The sequence below is a fragment of the Salvelinus fontinalis genome, chromosome 16, assembly GCF_029448725.1.
Source record: "Salvelinus fontinalis isolate EN_2023a chromosome 16, ASM2944872v1, whole genome shotgun sequence".
NCBI classification, from domain to species: Eukaryota; Metazoa; Chordata; class Actinopteri; order Salmoniformes; family Salmonidae; genus Salvelinus; species Salvelinus fontinalis.
Genome location: NC_074680.1, coordinates 7,385,595 through 7,406,879, shown reverse-complemented (window position 1 = coordinate 7,406,879; position 21,285 = coordinate 7,385,595). Strand labels below are relative to the sequence as shown.

The window sequence follows — 21,285 nt, the reverse complement described above, 5'->3', positions numbered from 1 at the left end:
TCTCTCTCTCTCTCTCTCGTCTCTCTCTACTCTCTCTCTCTCTCTCTCTCCTTCTCAATTCAATTCAATTTGCTTTATTGGCATGACGTAACAATGTACATATTGCCAAAGCTTATTTACAATATAAAAAATGAGAATCAAAATGGTCAACGGGACAACAGTAACAACAATAACTAAGTGTCAAAATAACCTTACATTCAACAATAACAATAAACATACAGTAGAGTACATGTGCAGGTTGATTGGTCTGTCAGACACTGTCCCTCAACTTATGGCAGGCAGCAATGTAGTGCGCTGCCAACCCACAGCTCTCTGCGTCCTCCCCCAACAGGACGGGTAGCCTATCCTCATCAGAGAGGTCTTTGAAACCTTGAATAAGAGTTTCAAATTTGGGGATATGACACTCTCTAATCTCTCTCTCTCTCTCTCTCTCTCTCTCTCTCTCTCTCTCTCTCTCGTCTCTCTCTCTCACTCTCTCTCTCTCTCACTCTCTCTCGTCTCTCTCTCTCTCTCCTCTCTCTCTCTCTCTCTCTCTCTCTCTCTCTCTCTCTCTCTCTCTCTCTCTCTCTCTCTCTCTCTCTCTCTCTCTCTCTCTCTCTCTCTCTCTCTCTCTCTCTCTCTCTCTCTCTCTCTATGTTATGTTTCCCCTCCTGCTCTTCATCTGTAACCGCTTAAAACACTGTCTTACATAATGATCACCATGATTAAACTATTCATCTATTTAACTTAAACTATGGATGTAGAGTTGAAAATAAGTTATGGGTATATTGGGTCATACAGGAGAAGAGGAGAGCAGGGAGAGAGGGACAGATACGGTGTCAGTTAATTTGCGTCAATGAGTGATATCTGTGAAGGGTAGTACACACCGTTGTTTGAGATCTTCAATTTCTCGCATGGAATAGCCTTCATTTCTCAGATCAAGAATAGACTGACGAGGTTCAGAAGAAAGTGCTTTGTTTCTGACCATTTAGCCTTTTAAAATGATAAACTTGGATTAGCTAACACAACGTGCCATTGGAACACAGGAGTGATGGTTGCTGATAATGGGCCTCTGTACGCCTATGTAGATATTCCATAAAAATCAGCCGTTTCCAGCTACAATAGTCATTTACAACATTAACAACATCTACACGGTATTTCTGATCAATTTGATGTTATTTTAAATGGACAAAAAAATTGTTTTTCATTCAAAAACAAGGGCATTTCTAAGTGACCCCAAACTTTTGAAAGGTAGTATATATACACATACACACAGTGTTTGTCACACTGGCAGGTACCAGACCTGAGTATCCATGACTACCGCCAGAGCCTTCAGAAACACCTTTGGTTCCTGTAAACGTTTCTGTGTTGAAAGCACGGAAGCCTGACATCTCTCTGTGTGTGTGTGTGTGTGTGTGTGTGTGTGTGTGTGTGTGTGTGTGTGTGTGTGTGTGTGTGTGTGTGTGTGTGTGTGTGTGTGTGTGTGTGTGTGTGCGTGCGTGCGTGCGTGCGTGCGTGCGTGCGTGCGTGCGTGCGTGCGTGCGTGCGTGCGTGCGTGTGTGTGCCAAGCCTGTGTACTGCTTATTCACGCAACCAGTCACCGTAACCAGACAGCACCAAGAAGACACCTGTGGCTTTAACCACTATAGTTACATTCTGTGTCCACGCACGCACTCACACACACACACATGCACACACACACACACACAGCAATTCTGTCAGGATTCTATGAGACAGGTCCTGGGTGTGTGTGATGGGCTTCACTCCCTGTATCTCTGTTAGTTTGTATCTTCTCCCTCAGATACATTTGGATGAGAAACCTCTGCATGAATGTGTAGAAGTAGTATTTATTAGGATCCCCAAATACTCTTTCTGGGAACCAAACAGGAAACAAAATACAACATATAAAATACATAATATACATAATACTACATAATATCCTGCTTCTGCCTCACTCTTCAGAAACAGATGGCTCCTGCCCTATGAGCCGTTCCGGCTCGCACAAGTCAAGGCTCATGCAAGGCCACCCACCTACAAAATACCAAACATAATACAGTGCAAATTACATTAAAAATGTCTGTGTTTCTTCATAGTCCTCGTTGTGCCATAAGGTGTTATTTTATCAGTTTTTTTTAAATCTGGTTTTATTGCTAGCTTGAGTTACCTGGGGTGGCAGAGAGTTCCCTGTATTTAATACTGTGCATTTCCCAGCCTCTGTTCTGGACCTGGGGACGGTGAAGAGACCTCTGATTGCATGCTTTGTGTTGTACCCTCTAAGCTGAGTAGCCCGAGACTGCCTTGCAGCTCCCCCTGGAGTGCCATGCAGAAGAAATATCATCCCATGGAGAGAATCAAGAGATTGAAATTCACTCAACTTTCTAGAGCTGTGGTCACCAACCGGTCGATCGCCAAACATTTCTGTAAAAAACAACAACGATAAAGCCTTGTGTTCCTATTTTTTTTGTTATTTGTCTCTTTTTTTGTTATTTGTCCGGCTGTTGGGGGTAAGTGCACCCGATTCAGCTGCCCTGCGTGTCGGGTAGTTGAACTGTTGCAATTTTGAACCATTTCATGTGTCAGAAGGTACAAACTCTGCCTTAACGGCCGGCCCGGAGAGAAAATCAAGTGCATTATAGGCTAACTGCTAGCCAATCAGATGGCTCAGATTACCATGTCCGTAGTAATGTAGCAGGCATATAAGGAAGCTACAGCGAAGTTGATACTGTGCGATTGTAACAGTATAACTTTACGTCGTCCCCTCGCCCCGACACGGGCGCGAACCAGGGACCCTCTGCACACATCAACAACTGACACCCACGAAGCAGCGTTACCCATCGCTCCACAAAAGCCGCGGCTCTTGCAGAGCAAGGGGCAACCCTACTTAATGTCTCAGAGCAAGTGACGTAACTGATTGAAATGCTACTAGCGCGCACCCGCTAACTAGCTAGCCATTTCACATCCGTTACACGATTTTAAAATGTTTGAAAACATAACTAGAGAGAGACTGTCAAGTGTGAGTTCATCTTTAAGTTCTTACTCAGCACTGTCAACACTTTGTATTCAACACTTTTATAAACCATAAAATGTGCCTTCTTCCTATTTTCACTCAGCGCTACAACAAGCACTGCAGCGGTAATGAATGAGTAGCAAAGTATATCGATAGGCTTGTGTTTTTGTTATTATTAGCGGTTTGGATCTTTTTTTTAATATCAAGGAATATTTCACTTTCTCTGTACATAGGAGTAACAACATGAATTTGTGCATGAGGCAGAAATAACGTGGTGCGACTCAAGTTTTGCCATCCGCTGGAAGACGTATGGTAATTTTGGTAATTGTCAGAGGGATGTTGAAAGGCAAACCCTCAGGCTGCTGCTCTCTCCGTCCGCTCAGACTGTTGCATAGGCTTACATTTTGTAAGTCATGTTAAAAAATGATCTGAGCGGTAGATCTCGGCTTGCATTTTGACTCAGAAAGTGATCGTGACTCAGAAAGTGATCGTGACTCAGAAAAGGTTGGTGACAGCTGCTCTAGAGTTTTCCCTGATAAGACTATTAACGTTTCCCTCTACTGTGGCAATTGTAATCGAATCAACGCAATATTAGCCAATTTCAAATCAACACCCCGAAAGAAAATGAATTATGCAAGAGATTTTGATGTAGGTAGAACACATCGGAGTAGGATTTTATTGCAATGACATGCAAGACTCAGGGCGTACTCTACACAGACCAGTGCGGCATAACCAGAGCTGCAGTAGGCCAATATGCAAATAGACCATATACGGTGCATTCGGAAGTATTCAGACCCCTTCCCTTTTTCCACATTTTGTTACGTTACAGCCTTATCCTAAAATGGATTCAATTGTTTTTTTTCATCATCAATCTAAACACAATACCCCATAAAGACAATGACAAACCAGGTTTTTCGAATTAAAACAAAATATTTACATAAGTATTCAACCCTTTGCTAAGAGACTCAAAATTGAGCTCAGGTGCATCCTGTTTCCATTGATCATCCATGAGAGGTTTCTACAACTTGATTGGAGCCCACCTGTGGTAAATTCATTTGTTTGGACATGATTTGGAAAGGCACACAACTGTCTATATAAGGTCCCACAGTTGACAGTGCATGTCAGAGTAAAAACCAAACCATGAGGTCGAAAGAATTGTTCGCGGAACTCCGAGACAGGATTGTGTCAAGGCAGAGATCTGGGGAAGGGTACCAAAACAATCTGCAGCATTGAAGGTCTCCAAGAACAGAGTGACCTCCATTATTCTTAAATGGAAGAAGTTCGGAACCACCAAGACTCTTCCTAGAGATGGCTGCCTGGCCAAACTGAGCAATTGGGGAGAAGGGCCTTAGTCAGGGAGGTGAACAAGAACCTGATGATGACTTTGACAGAGCTTCCGAGTTCCTCTGTGGAGATGGGAGAAACTTCCAGAAGGACAACCATCTCTGCAGCCCTCCACCAATCAGGCCTTTATGGTAGAGTGGTCAGACGGAAGCCACTCCTCAGTAAAAGGCACATGACTGCCCCCTTGGAGTTTGCCAAAAGGCACCTAAGGTCTCTCAGACCATGAGAAACAAGATTCTCTGGTTTGATGAAACTAAGATTGAACTCTTCGGCCTGAATGCCAAACGTTACGTCTGGGGGAAGCCTGATACTATCTCTATGGTGAAGCATGGTGGTGGCAGCATCATGCTGTGGGGCAGGGACTGGGAGACTAGTCAGGATTGAGGGAAAGAGCAACAGAGAAAATTACAGATAGATCCTTGATGAAAACCTGCTCCAGAGTGCTCAGGACCTCAGACTGGGGCGAAGGTTCACCTTCCTACAGGACAACGACCCTAAGCACACAGCCAAGACAATGCAGGAGTGGCTTTAGGACAAGTCTCTGAATGTCCTTGAGTGGCCCAGCCATAGCCCGAACTTGACCCGATCAAACATCTCTGGAGACCTGAAAATGACTGTGCTGCAAAGCTCCCCATCCAACCTGGCAAAGCTTGTAGCGTCATACTCAAGAAGACTCAAGTCTGTAATCGCTGCCAAAGGTGCTTCAACAAAGTACTGAATTAAGGGTCATGAATACTTATGTAAATGTGATATTTCATTATTTATTTTTTTATAAATTTGCAAAAATGTATAAAAACAGTTTTTGCTTTGTCATTATGGGGTATTTGTGTAGATTGATGAGGGGGAAATAACAATTGAATCCATTTTAGAACAAGGCTGTAACGTAACAAAATGTGGAAAAAGTAATGGGGTCTGAATACTTTCCGAATGCACTGTATGGATCTGTGCCATTTACTTTTAACTGGACTGTGTTTACAGCATGAGCGGTCATGAGTAGATATGCTTGTTTTGAGATCAAAGCAGGAGCTGCATGTAGCCACATGTGCACATTTTGTTCATATCCTTTGCTAGTTACAAGCCCAGTTATAAAACTAAAATCAAAAACTATACTTTTAGTTATTGAGATAGTTAGCACGTATATACTGTTGAGTCGTCAGCGTACATAGACATACAGGCTTTATTCAATGTCAGTGGAAGGTCATTAGTGAAAACAGAAAACCATACGTTCTCCTAGCATCACTCTATTTTGATTCGCTTTTATCATTTTGGATTCAATTGAGAAGTTCTGATTACTTTTGATTACGTTTTATAAGTTATACTGATAATTTCAGTCAGGAAAGCAAAGTTCAGAGCCCCAAAGAGAGAGAGAGAGAGAGAGAGAGAGAGAGAGAGAGAGAGCGAGGGAAGGAGAGAGAAGCAGAGAGAGAGAAATAGAGTTAAAACAGGAGATTGAGAGGGTGGGGGAGAGTGTGAGAGAGAGAGAGAAAGAAAGAGAGAGAGCGACAGAGAGAGAGGGAACGAGTTAAAGACGGAGAGAGAGTGAAAGATAAAAAGAGAGACAATATCTTCAGCTCTCAGCTCCGAGGGGGAAGTTGAGGGGAATGTTGATTGAATGATTGAATTGAGTCAATCGATGTGCGGCAGAATGGAAGAGAAAGAGAGAGGGGACAGAGAGAGAGAGAGAGAGATCGGTAGAATGTCTGTCTCTGAGGTCACTGATCATCATAAGAAGGGAGGACAGCAATGTGACAACACTAGCTTATATACTGTAAGGCTGGGTTAGAGGTTATAGGGTTAATGTCCTTCAGCACCACATAGAGCATGTGTGTTAAATCGATTCAATTCTAAACAAATAGAAGGAAAGGAAGGCACTGCAAACCCCCTAAAAATGCATCCAGCTATAGTAGAAACTGTGGCGTGTGTACATGATGTCTGCTGTGTGTGTTCTGGTATTACAAGTGAAGCGGCAGATTGCTGAATGTGTTGAAGGCGAGCTGTGTTTGTGTGTGTGTTGTTGAGTGCGCGCAGCCTTGTGTGCATGCCAGCGTGTGTGTATGTGAGACACGCGCCTGTCTGAGCATTTGCTAGGGAGGGGAGCTGGGCTGTTCCAGGTGGTTTCCATGGGGACAGGTTGAGTGAGGGATGGAGGCCTGCCTCTTTCTTGCTCTCCGTCGTTCAGTAATCTCTAGGGAAGGTTCTACCATTCTCTGAGCATGGTAGAGACGCATGGAGAGAGACAGGTAGATTAGATGCTCTTCTCCACCCCTCCCCTCTCCTGTGCTCTCGTCATCCTTTCCTCTCTTCTCGTCTCTCCTCTGCTCTTGTTTTCTCTCTGTTTTTCTTTCTGTGTGTGTGTGTGTTATCCAACTGAGCAAAGGCCTAGGCATTATTACCTCATGTGAGGATGATTTCCTGAACTACCACCATTACATTGAATGTTTTTACAAAAATCCAGGGGAGCTTTTTCTGTCTTTTTTTTCTCTCTGGGACGTGATCTTAATGAGATCAGACTGCTGGATTCAACTCTTCTCCCTGGTCTTCAACCAGAACGATGCTGCCAAGTTCTCTCTCCTGTTCCTTCTCTCTCTTCCTTCTATTCGCCTGCATTCCCTCAGCTTAAACTGGACAGCCTGTATAGCCCCTAGTCAGAAGCACACAAGCACACACACACACACACACACACACGCATGCACACACACCCTCTGAAGCCAGTGGCGATCGGTGCCGTTTAAGATGAGGGAGGACAATCATTTATTTATGAGCACGGCCTTATTTCTATTACATGAAATTGGATGACTGTCATTCATATTCCATTCACCCAGTTCAATGTAACATCGATAGTTTTAGGCTACTACATGATAGTCACATTTTCCCTATACCCATCATGAGGTTGCTACAACCTAGCCTATGAATGGAAGTTTACAATGTAGGTACACAGGTCGAGAGACATTTGAGTAATCAAGATGTGACACATTCAATATCGCCTTACACACTTGCATCTAACTGATCTAGGGTGTAATCATTAGTCCAACAGTTGCAAACAAATGTTTCTATTGGACAAATTCAGGTATGTTTAGCCACGTTTCGTTCCATTTGCTTCCGTTTAAGAAAGTTTCTCAACAGAATCGGTGGAATGAATACACCCCTGATCACACGCAAACACAATTCACTTTCATAGCAGCCACAATTAATCATTGCAGCTATAATTCTTTCTCGCATCTATGCGCTCTTCTCCTCTCACCTTTTCCCTTCACTTGTGGACTTCAGTGCACAACACATCAGCTGTCTGTGACCGGGCGAAAAAACCTTTCCAAGCCTAAACCTTCATATCATAACTGCTAACCGCTACACACAGCATGCCCTACATCGTTGTCATCAGTATTAGCTAACGTCATAGTAAAGATAGCTACATGTAGTAGAACTAACGTGTTAGTAAACTCACTACAATCATGCAGTACAGTGTACAGTCAGCAAGCACTTTAGCAGTTACATCGACGGGCCTTGGTGGCAATAAATTAATTAGACCAAAAGTTTACCTTGACTTGGAAAAGTTCTAGTGTTGAATAGCCAGCGAGTTAACATAACATCCCTCTTTGTTTGAGCCAGGTGTCCGAGTAGGCTAAACTAGCTTGCTGCATTCGCTAGCTAAGTGAAAGTAAAAATAAAGAAATACAATGAAATATAGCTAGCTCTGTCTCTCCCGCTCTCTCTTGCTTCTCCTACAAACTGTTCAACTATTGTCTTTCTCTTTTTTTGAGTCAACCATTCACCACATTTTATGCACTGCATTTTCCGATCCTTTGATTGGGTGGACAACGTGTCAGTTCATGCTGCAAGAGCTCTGATAAGTTGGAGGACGTCCTCCGGAAGTTGTCATAGTTACTGTGTAAGTCTATGGAAGGGGGTGAGAACCATGAGCCTCCTAGGTTATGTGTTGAAGTCAATGTGGTGCTACCCTACAGAGTGCTGTTGAAACTACTGTGTTCTAAACAATTATATGGTGACACGTGAATACATTTAGTTTAGTTTAATCTGAAAAGTTACCACGCACACACCTCTCTTGCTGCCTGGCTGCCTATCTGCAGGGTCAGGGCCATAGTGTCGGTGACAACTAGATGACTGTTCTTTGGACCTGATCCAATGTGCCCTCCTCTGCTAAAAGTCATTCAAGATTGTATTTGGCGTGTTTGTGTCTGTTTCTCCACGTCAACCCACAGAGTCAAAATGTACGAGAGAGAGAGAGAGAGAGAGAGAGAGAGAGAGAGAGAGAGATGTGACCTGTTGCCACACGAAAAGACAAACACCATTGTAAATACAACCCATATTTATGCTTCGTTACAGCACATGTCTTTATCTTTTGGAACTTCTGTGAGTGTAATGTTTACTGTTCATTTTTATTGTTTATTTCACTTTTGTATATTATCTACCACACTTGCTTTGGCAACGTTAACATATGTTTCCCATGCCAATAAAACCCCTTGAATTTAATTGAGAGAGAGAGAGAGCGAGAGAGAGAGAGCGAGAGAGAGAGAGAGCGAGAGAGAGAGAGAGAGAGAGAGAGAGAGAGAGAGACAGAGAGAGAGAGACAGAGAGAGAGAGAGAGAGAGAGAGATTTTGTGGAGACTAATGTAGTCTCCGTGTGAGTTGACCACGTATCTTATCTGTGTATGGAGGTTTAGCCCTTAGAGAATGATGAGCAAAGGAAAGAGAGAGGAGAGGAGAGGTATAAAGCACAAGGAGGTACAAGCGCAGAGATGAGAGGAGAGGAGGCTGTCTGGGAGTCCAGGAGCAGTTTTTGTCACTACTCTTCGCGAGGCAGTCTTCACTTCAGATACTACTGAAGGAAGGAGAGAGGGAGGGTAGGAGAGAGAGCTGCTAGTGAGGGATGAGAGAAGGTGTGGAGGAATGGGAAGAGTGTTTTATTCAAAGGAGCGGCCAGTGACACCCTTCTTGACGGGGCTCCATGGGGTGATTGAGTCAGGGGGACAGAGGCTGTAGCGAGGCTGGGACAGGAGGCAGTCTGATCGGATACTTTCTGACCATACCTCCCCTGGAGGACATGAAACTACTGGAAAGATAAAAAAGAGACAGAGGGGAGGGTAAAGAGAAAGGGGGAGAGGATTTCAATGAAAGAGAGAGCAGAGGGAATGAGGGAAGGAGACAAGGACTAAAGCCCGGTTCAGATACAACAGGCGGCAGACATAAGGAGAGACGAGACAAAACGAGTCAGTTTTCAAATGTTGTGTTGTCACAGCTGACTAAAGACGGGGCATTCCGGTCAAGAAGACGAGACGGGCAGTTGAGACCGTTTCCACGGTAACGGAGCCTCTTTACAATGACGCAATACAACTTTGATATAAAGTTGCCACTCAATGTAGCAAGGTGGTGTATCAAACGAGCATCATGAAATGCATGCATCAGGAAGAGTGAACCCTTAAGGACTTGATATCAGCAAGTGAAGCTAGCTAACTGCAGCAAAATACCTAGCTAGCTAGCTGCAGCAAAATACCTAGCTAGCTAGCTGCAGCAAAATACCTAGCTAGCTAGCTGCAGCAAAATACCTAGCTAGCTAGCTGCAGCAAAATACCTAGCTAGCTAGCTGCTGGACTAAACACAGACCACCAGCACACTGTTCTCCGATTTGCAAATGGGATCCGTCTCGTCGCAAGTCTTCAGCTAAGATTTTACATGTTGAATCTTGGAAACTCCAGCAACCAATATGAGACATTCTAAAACTAGACCGTTCAGATCAAGCAAACTTTGTTCTGAAACTGCATACACCCGTCTCGGCTGTTGTATCTGAATTGGGCTTTAGGTCAGTATTATGCGCTGAACAGTGTTCTCTTTTAGTGGACATGCTTCCGTAAAGGCACAGGCGCTTAGCTTGAGCTTTTTGTTGTTCTAAGAATTGATGTTACTGTTGTTTTGTTCATGTTATCACATAACACCAAGAGAGAGAGGGAGAGACACAGGCATGCGCACATACGCACACATGTAAACACACACACACATGTAGACACACACACACATGTAGACACACACACACATGTAAACACACACACACACACACGTGTAAACACACACACACATGTAAACACACACACACACATGTAAACACACACACACATGTAGACACACACACACATGTAAACACACACACACACACACACACACACACACACACACACACACACACACACACACACACACACACACACACACACACACACACACACACACACACACACACACACACACACACACACACACACACACACACACACACGCGAAAGGTTGTGAATAATGCAGCATCATCTGTTAACAGTGCCAGGGGTTATACTGTGTGGGCTAACGGTAGCTAACACGACCTCATTCGGTTTATATCAACAAGCTCTCACAGTCTCACTTCAGAATCCGACATTTCAACTAAACTAAAATGTGGGATTGTTTTAAGATGGTCATACCAAGGATCATTTAGCTATTTGATTTCGAGTTTTAGGACCCCTTCAGGTATAAAGGAATATATAAAACAATTATTTGATGAAACGTTGTTGAATTTGGCCCATACAATTGCATTGAAGAACAGATTCATGGAAAAACAGATCGTCCATAAATGTATCAAAAGGACGTTTGTTTTAAAGCGTCTGTCCTATATCCGAGAGATACAAGAAAAATCTGTATCATTTTTGTATTTACCCATATTTAACCCCCTTTTTGGCGCTAAACTACTTCCATATACACTGAGTATACAAAACATTTAGAACACCTGCTCTTTCCATGACATAGACTGACCAGGTGAATCCAGGTGAAAGCTATGATCCCTTATTGATGTCACTTGTTAAATCCACTTCAATCAGTGTAGATGAAGGGGACAGGGTAGCCTTTTCCTGCAGTCAATGACCAAAAGCACCCTCTTTGGCCTCATGGGTGGAATATTCTGAATATTTTTCTAATTCATTATTATTTATTATTTATTTCTAGTTAACAACGAAAATCTGGCACTTCTATGTCAAACATTTTTGCTATATTTTAGTCTTCTGAAAGCTATAATCCTTTATTGATGTCACTTGTTAAATCTACAAGTTGAACAAGTTAAAGAAGGATTTATAGACCTTGAGACAATTGAGACATGGATTGTGTATTCAGAGGGTGAATGGGCAAGACAAAACATTTGAACATTGAACAAGGTATGGTAGTAGATGCCAGGTGCACCGGTTTGTGCCAAGAACTGCAACGCTGCTGAGTTTTTCACACTCAACAGTTTCCCGTGTGTATCAAGAATGGTCCACCACCCAAAGGACATCCAGCCAACTTGACCCACCTGTGGGAAGCATTGGAGTCAACATTGGCCAGCAACCCTTGAGAAGACCGATTTTGGGGATGTCTCATGGTCTGACAAACACCACTGTAGCTCGACTCCCTTCCACCGCAGATGAAGGAGGCCGCCATTAGCGGATGTGGTGGATTGAGACGCAGCCCATGCAAAAAACAGACATCTCTAGTCTAAACAGACGGATTTTGATGGGGATGTTTTTATTATGCTGGTTAGATTACCGTGGGGCACAGATATTGACTCTGGAGGGTTAATGTAAGCTTGCGGGATCAGGTGGCTTTGCAAGGAAAGGTTTCTCTCCCACTACACTCATCCTATAATCTCTCCCTTCTGCTAAATCTTTCTCCCTCCTGTCCCCTGATTCTGCCTCTTCGACCCTACTCTCCTCCCTTTCCACCTCCTATAACTCATACTGTCCCCTTTCCTCCCGTCCGGCTAGGCCCTCCCTCCTGCTCCATGGCTGAGTGACTCATTGTGAGCTTACAGAACAGGGCTGCTGGCAGCTGAGTGAAAATGTAGGAAAACGAAACTTCTGGAAGACCTATCCTCCTTTCACACCCTCCGCTCTACCTTCTCTTCCTCTGCATCCACTGCTAAAGCCACTTTCTATCACTCGAAATTTGAAGCTTCTGCCTCCAACCCTAGGGAACTCTTTTCTACCTATTTTCCATCATTAATTCTCCAACCCCTCGCTCCTCCTCCCTCTCTGTGGACGACTTTGTCAACCACTTTGACAAGAAGGTGGACGACATCTGCTCCTCGTTAACTCAGCCTATTGAGTCCACCGGTCCCACTCACACTGAACTAGCCTACGCCTTGACCTCTTTCTCTCCTCCCTCTCCAGATGAAATCCTGCTCCTAGTGACATCTGGCCTCCCGACAACCTGCCCGCTTGACATATCCCTTCCTTCATTCCTCAGACCATCGCTGGAGACCTCCTTCCATTCCTCACTTCCGTCATCAACTCATCCCTTATCACTGACTTCAAAATGTCCAGAGTCGCTCCACTCTGACGTCAAAGATTATAGACTGTTATCCTTTCTTTTCTTTCCAAAACACATAGTCTCAGACCGACTCTCTCGCTATCTCTTTCAGAACAATCTTCTTGACCCTAACCAGTCAGGCTTCAAGACGGGTCATTCAACCGAAACTGCTCTCCTCTGTGTCATGGAGGCTCTCCGCACTACCAAAGCTGACTCTCTATCCTCTGTCCTCATCCTCCTAGATCTATCCGCTGCCTTCGACACCGTGAACCATCATATCCTCCTCTCCACCCTCTCAGGGCTGGGCGTCTCAGGCTCTGCATACTCTTGGATTGCATCCTATCTGGCAGGCCGCTCCTACCAGGTGACGTGGAGAGGATCTGTGTCTGCATCGCGTACTCTCACTTGCTTGCTTCGATGTCCCCCAGGCCCTCTTCTCTCTATACACCAAGTCACTAAGCTCCGTCATATCCTTACATGGTCTCTCCTATAATTGTTATGCAGATGACACTCAACTACTGTATTTTTCTCCTTTCCCCCTTCTAACACCCAGGTGGCGACACTCATCTCTGCATGCCTGGCAGATATCTCAGCTTGGATGTGGGCCCACCACCTCAAGCTCAACCTTGACAGGACAGAGCTGCTCTTCCTTCTCGGCAAGGCCTGCCCACTCCAAGGCCTCTCCATCATGGTGTGCAAAGAACCTTGGCGTGACCCTGGACAACACCATGTTGTTTTCTGCAGGCATCAAAGCATGCTCTATAACATCTATAGAGTAAGACCCTACCTCACACAGGAAGCAGTGCAGGTCCTAATCCAGGCACTTATCATCTCCCGTCTGGACTACTACTAGGTGTTGGCTGGGCTCCCCGCTTGTGCCATCAAACCCCTGCAACTTAACGCTGCATGCTGCCTGGTGTTCAACCTTCCCCAAGTTCTCCCATGTCTGCTCATCCACACACTCCACTGGCTTCCTGTCGAAGCTTGCATCCACTACAAGACCATGGTACTTGCCTATGGAGCAGCAAGAGGAACTTACAACATTATCAATGTCTACACTGCATTTCTGATCAATTTGACGTTATTTTAATGGTCAAAAAAATGTGCTTTTCTTTCGAAAACAAGGACATTTATACGTGAACGGTAGTGTAGATAGGACAGCAGGGATACAATTAGCTTCAGTGCACACAGAGTAATGTGACAGAGAGGTGTGTGTGCGTTTGTTTGTGTGCGTGTGAATGTGTGTGTGTGCGTTTGTGTGTGTGTACACTTTCAGAAAACTTTTCAGGCTATCAGACCCTGCCAGATCATTAAGGAGGTTTGGTCAGTGAGAGGAAGGGAGGGATGGAAAGAGGCAGAAAAAGGGGGAGAGAAAGGAGGGAGTGAGAGAAGAAGAAGTCTCTCACTCATAATTATGGTGACACTCATTAATCTCACTTTGCACTTCACTGAATTTCTCTGGAACTCTGTCAACTCCTCAGGGACTAACACACACACACACTAACACACACACAGACTTGCTCTGAAAAAAAAGTGTATTTTTAATTACCGTGGTAACTGTCCTGAATGAACCCTGAAACAGACTAAACATTCCAGCACGTGCCTCTCTTGGTGCGGTTTGATGACCACATGTAGCCTGCACTCTCACACACAGGCACGCGCACACACACCTACCTACACACACATATCGTCCTCCCCTCCCTTGCAGATAAAATAACATCATACCTTAATTATAATAACTGAGACAACATTCACACACTCTTACACCTACCTACACACACATATCGTCCTCCCCTCCCTTGCAGATAAAATAACATCATACCTTCATTATAATAACTGAGACAACATTCACACACTCTTACACATACCAACACACACGTGTGAAAATAAACTTGCAAAGAAAGTCACATTATAAAAGACCGTCTATGACAGCTCTGTCACTTTGCTGCTGTTGGACTATCTTCTCTGCTCTCTGAAATGACTGTGTCGGTCGCCCACTCGAGGCACTGTGAGAGAGAGGAGAGATGGAGGGAGAGAGCGAGTGAGACAGAGGGAGGTGAGAGAGGGTGAGAGACAGAGCAGTCTAATTGTCTCGTCTACTTCGAGAAGTGTCGTTGCCTTCGTCTCCTCTTCATCATCACACAGGCATCTCTCTGAAGTCACACTAACACAGCAGACCGCTGGTATCTTCGAGTTTGTGTGTGCGTGTGCGTGTGCGTGTGCGTGTGCGCACTCTCAGACTCAGGCTATGTGACTGGTGGTGATTGAGTAAGCCTTAATGAAATAATCCTCCCAAAACCACTCATTCCTTTAATTTACAGTGTTAACCTTTGACACATACCAACACATGGATCATTCTACATGGATCATTCTACAGTGGTACAGTGATTAGGACGCGTATTTAGAACATCCAGTTTCGATTGACACAACAGTCAGCGTTTGAACTTTTGCACAAACACAGTCCTCACAACGTTATGTCCAGAATGTGACCAGTTTATTTTTGGATGCAATGTTCAGACATTAACAGAAGTAGCAACAGCATAACACAATCATCCGAACCGGGAAATGTAGGCTACATTAGTCCTAGCGCTAACTGAGGAAAGATTGACATAACACAAGCGGTCATATTTAGCTAACTCTCGGCTGACAGAAACCATAATATGAATTAGCTAATAGCAATTACTATTTACAATTCATCACATCATGGGTGACCTCACCAGTGATTGAAATAATTGAGTAAAACCCTTTCTAAAAAAATGATCAGATGATGGGTAGGTTGTGCGCGCCGCCATAGTGTTTTTACGTCAACCAAAGATAACAAGAGGAGACAAGATTTGTTTTGTCTGTTTGCAGTATGCATGTTGAACGGGGTGTGTAGTCTACCATCATTCACTTCCCTTCATTCACTTCCAGAAGTTTACTCGAAAGATGAGTGAACCATCCCTTCACCTCATTTTGTTATAACATCGTTGGTCTGACAGACGTTTGCGTGACCCCCAGAATGCTTGTATAATGTCAACAAACATGACACCAAGCATAGCTGGCAAATAGCTTAGCATTAGCTCATCATAATCAGTACAACCTTCCAAAAGTATTTTACACCTATCATATGTGTCCATTACAATCTATGCAAGAATCGGAATGCATGATTTGCATCAGAACTTGAAAACGTGTGAATAAAACTGTAAATACATTATGCTCCATACAAACATAAATACATACATACGGTAGAAACAACAACATGATATACAGAAAATAAGGCACTGACTTTGATAGGAACTCACACATGTCAAAGTTATTATTTGTAAGGAAAACAATAATGACGGCAATGCGAGCACCAACCAGAAAATGTGCCAGGGGGACAAAGTTTGTGCAAGACTGTGCAAATGTCTTCATACTTGATCTGCGGAAACACTGGCTCTCGTCAAAGAGAGAAGTTTGTCCGGCTCAGTAAAGCCTCAAACCTAAATTGTCCGCAACAGTGAAATGGGCTACTTCTATGTGAATTAAAGAAGAGCCGGAACACACCTCAATTCAAACTGTTGTTAGAAAATACAACTTGTTAGAATTTAATTTGAAACTGACTAGGTGAAATATAGCCTATAGATAATTAGCAGTTAGCGTACCTTGGATTCAGGGCACCGCGGGTTAACTGTGCTGTTGCGTAACAATCACATTTTGGAACAGTGTATAAAAAAAACTCATGCTTGGGCGACTGTTGGAATATTTGGAACTCACACGTGAAAAGGTTAAATAAGAACAACATTTTATGTGAAAATTGTTGTGGAAATCTGTTGCAGCTCAAGTCGACTACAAAGCCCACAATGCAATGCTCTCTCTATGGGCTTGCTTGCTAATACCAAAGTCAATATCAGCATGCGAAGTAGCTATAAAATTTGCTGTAAAGCTGTAAGCTGTAAAATTGCCTAAACAAACGGCACTATCAATATAGGAGTCTACAATCACAACATGTTCAACCTCCAGATTGTGTGCCTTGCAGAGTGGAGTCTGATGCTTGCACCACACCCTGGACTGAAGAGGCAGAAAAATAGGAGAAATATGTTCATTAAATTACACATTTATTGATTTAGGAATATTGCAAAAATGTGACCAATGGTTCATTTAAAAGAAGAGAAACTCCCGCGTTATGATATCGGCCAGTATTGAAATCTGGCATGTACAGTTGAAGTCGGAAGTTTACATACACTTAGGTTGGAGTCATTAAAACTAGTTTTTCAGCCACTCCACAGATTTCTTGTTAACAAACTATAGTTTTGGCAAGTCGGTTAGGACATCTACTTTGTGCATGTTACAAGTAATTTTTTTAACAATTGTTTATAGAGATTATTTCACTTATAATTCACTGTATCACAATTCCAGTGGGTAAGAAGTTTACATACACTAAGTTGACTGTGCTTTTAAACAGCTTGGAAAATTCCAGAAAATTATGTCATGGCTTTAGAAGCTTCTGATAGGCTAATTGACATCATTTGAGTCAATTGGAGGTGTACCTGTGGATGTTATTCAAGGCCTACCTTCAAACTCAGTGCCTCTTTGCTTGACATCATGGGAAAATCTAAAGAAATCAGCCAAGACCTCAGAAAAAAATTGTAGACCTCCACAAGTCTGGTTCATCCTTGGGAGCAATTTCCAAACGCCTGAAGGTACCACGTTCATCTGTACAAACAATAGTACGCAAGTATTAACATCATGGGACAACGCAGCCGTCATATTGCTCAGGAAGGAGATGTGTTCTGTCTCCTAGAGATGAACATACTTTGGTGCGAAAAGTGCAAATCAATCCCGGAACAACAGCAAAGGACCTTGTGAAGATGCTGGAGGAAACAGGTACAAAAGTATCTATATCCACAGTAAAACGAGTCCTATATCGACATAACCTGAAAGGCCGCTCAGCAAGGAAGAAGACACTGCTCCAAAACCGCCATAAAAAAAGCCACACTATGGTTTGCAACTGCACATGGTGACAAAGATTGTACTTTTTGGAGAAATGTCCTCTGAACTGATGAAACAAAAATTGAACTGTTTGGCCATAATGACCATCATTATGTTTGGAGGAAAAAGGGGGTGGCTTGGGAGCCGAAGAACACCATCCCAACCGTGAAGCACGGGTGTGGCAGCGTCATGTTGTGGGGGTGCTTTGCTGCAGGAGGGACTGGTGCACTTCACAAAGTAGATGGCATCATGAGGCAGGACAATTATGTGGATATATTGAAGCAACATCTCAAGACATCAGTCAGGAAGTTAAAGCTTGGTCGCAAATGGGTCTTCCAAATGGACAATGACCCCAAGCATACTTCCAAAGTTGTGGCAAAATGGCTTAAGGACAACAAAGTCAAGGTATTGGAGTAGCCATCACAAAGCCCTGACCTCAATCCTATAGAAAATTTGTGGGCAGAACTGAAAAAGCATGTGTGAGCAAGGAGGCCTACAAACCTGAGTCAGTTACACCAGCTCGGTCAGGAGGAATGGGACAAAATTCACCCAACTTATTGTGGGAAGCTTGTGGAAGGCTACCTGAAACGTTTGACCCAAGTTAAACAATGTTAAGGCAATGCTACCAAATACTAATTGAGTGTATGTAAACTTCTGACCCACTGGGAATGTGATGAAAGAAATAAAAGCTAATCCTCTCTAATATTATTCTGACATTTCACATTCTTAAAACAAAGTGGTGATCCTAACTGACCTAAGACGGGGAATTTTTACTAGGATTAAATGTCAGGAATTGTGAAACACAGTTTAAATGTATTTGGCTAAGGTGTATGTAAACTTCTGACACGTTTTCGTGATCTAAAAGTCATCTTCCTGTTAACTTCCAGTGTAGTGAGAGCGACTTTATCACAATACTACGTCATACCGGCTGTACTACGTTATACCGGCTGTATTTCTACCTGCGAAAACGGCAAGAGCTCAGATACTCATTAAAAATTGATTGAACATCGCTTAGAGACCCCCCCCCCCCAAAAAAAATATATATATAACATTCAAAGTGGGTGAATCTTTCTTTTAACCGCTAGGTCTGATGGGTAAAAACACACACCCAAAAGAGAAAAAAAGAACACAATTTGTTGGAGATGAAGAGGTAGAGGGAGAGAGGGAGACATTTGAGAAATAGAACAGAGAGAGTTCTAGGGAGGGAGGGAGGGAGGGAGGGATTTATAAAGGAAGGCAGAGTTGAAAAGAACACCTTGGGCGGTATTGATAGATTGAGTGGATAAGACAGGCTGCCATGAAAACATTTTTTCTCTGTAACCATTGGTAACTGGCAACTGTTCATAACCGTGATAATAATCATGTCGGTAACCATTGGTAACTGCAATCATATCCATGTTTGTAGCCATGTCGGTAACCGTGTCTGTATTTGTCCCTGTCCTATGTGTGTTTATGGTGAAAGCAGTGACCCCAGGTGCCATAGAGCAGTGGTTCTCAAACTTTTTGACCCGCGTCCCCCAAAAAGGAGTGGTTCAATGCTTGCGACCCCTATGCACGCATACGCACACGTGAACACACACGCACAATCGCTTCAACAAAGTACTGAGTAAATGGTCTGAATACTTAGGTAAATGTGGTATTTCCGTTGTTTTTTAAAAATACATTTGAAAACATTTCGAAAAACCTGTTTTTGCTTTGTAATTATGGGTATTATGTGTAGATTGATGAGGGGGGAAAACTATTTCATCAATTTTAGAATAAGGCTGTAACGTAACAAAATGTGGAAAAAGTCAAGGGATCTGACTACTTTCCGAATGCACCGTACATTTGTTTGAAAGTACAAAGTTTTGCCCACTAGATGCCGCTGTTCCTGCTACCGCCACCAGACCCTTTTATCCATTCTGCTGGTCTCTTCCGTTTATTAAATGGATCACAACATTTTCATAGCAACTTTGGGTAGAAAATCAATAGCTTTTGGTCATGATGATCATAATGTATTTCATCTCTAATAAATTGCATGGTTTCATCGTATTTCATCTCTAATAAACTGCATGGTTTCATCGTATTTCATCTCTAATAAACTGCATGGTTTTATCGTATTTCATCTCTAATAAACTGCATGGTTTCATCGTATTTCATCTCTAATAAACTGCATGGTTTCATCGTATTTCATCTCTAATAAACTGCATGGTTTCATCGTATTTCATCTCTAATAAACTGCATGGTTTCATCGTATTTCATCTCTAATAAACTGCATGGTTTCCCGAATCGTAGTTAGAGGACCAAACACCTACTGTCTGATGTCATCGCGTGACTCTAAGTGTACTTTGATATGACGATACGCTTCCACCGCAATTTCTCACATAATTCATTTTACAGACACCAAAAGATCCCACCGTGTCAAACGAATAAATGATCTGTTGGCATTTATAAAAACGTCCTGTTTCCATCACAGCCATCAGGATTTTATACGGTATGTCTTTACTCGCATTAAAAACTGTGGATGTGATGTCGTCAGATTAACATTAGATGTAGTATAACATTAGCTAGCTAGCTACGATTGAGAGGAGGAGAGCAGCTGATTTTAGCTAGCTAACGTTGGCGTTGCAAGGTATTTTTGACAAACTTTTGGGAGTAATGACAACATTATTATCTGTCTGAAGTAAATTTGACGACGTCATAAGGATGACGAAGTTGTTTCCTACAAATGATTTGCCAACTTTAGCAATGTCATCATATTTCCTAGCCGCTATAGTGTAATTTAGACTAAAAGGACAGAGGAGAGACAGGGAAGAGAAAAGAGAGAGTGGAAAGAGAAGACTGTGAGGACAGTGAAGACTGTGAGGACAGTGAAATGGTGTTCCCCTCCCAGTTACAGATGTCGCTGCTTAAGTGTGTGCGCGTGTGTTCGTTATTGATGTGGTGAGCTGGGCGCGTAATACAGCTCCACTTAGCAACATGAACGAGCAATTAGTACATGGCACACGGAGCTACCGCAATGGTGGTAGTGTTGGGGAGGAAGCGTCGCCATGATGGCATGGAACAACTATCTTCACTGTTGGTTTTTCCAACGAAGGCGTCCACTTAACCACTCTCTACAGCTGGATTTTTAAGTGGGAACACATTTCTCACAATGCCTTACACATCATGATCACTCTGTGTGCTCTTAGGCCATGGGGAAATATTTCCCTCTTCCTTTTCCTCTCTCTTTCTCCATCTCTTACTCTCTGTGGGTCTGTTTCCCTCTCTCTCGTTATCCCCCAACTCGCTTAAATCAGCAGATGAACACTGTAACGAGATGTTTTGGATGATTGGTTAACATTGAAATTGAACCCCCCCACCCCTCTTTCTCCTTCTGTAGAGCTGCTCAGAAGTTGAACCTGTCATCGAAGAAGAAGAAGCAGCGCCCAGCGCCCCCCGCAGTTGTGTGTGACCCCCCTCTGTTCCCCACCAACTTCAGTGGGACCCTGCAGACCGCCCCTCCCCCCGCCCCACCTTGCCTGTTACGGGCTGCCAGCAAGATCAAAGACACCCCCGGACTAGGCAAGGTAGGACTTTATGAGCGCACATGCACTCACACACACACGTACGTACAGTACGGTATCCTTCACTCCTGCTGCTGTGGCCATTTTCCTACCACACACATACAGACAAACATACACACACACATACACACATACAGACAA

At 43.4% G+C, this 21,285-nt stretch overlaps 1 protein-coding gene across 1 annotated transcript in view; it reads left to right on the top strand.

Moving 5' to 3' along the window:
- LOC129813457 (kinesin-like protein KIF26B) overlaps positions 1 to 21,285 on the top strand; it is a 171,512-nt gene that overhangs the window by 98,454 nt on the left and 51,773 nt on the right. Inside the window, exon 5 of the mRNA XM_055865784.1 lies at positions 20,961 to 21,147. Within this exon, the coding sequence (XP_055721759.1) occupies positions 20,961 to 21,147 (187 nt within the window). The remainder of the gene's footprint in view (positions 1 to 20,960; positions 21,148 to 21,285) is intronic.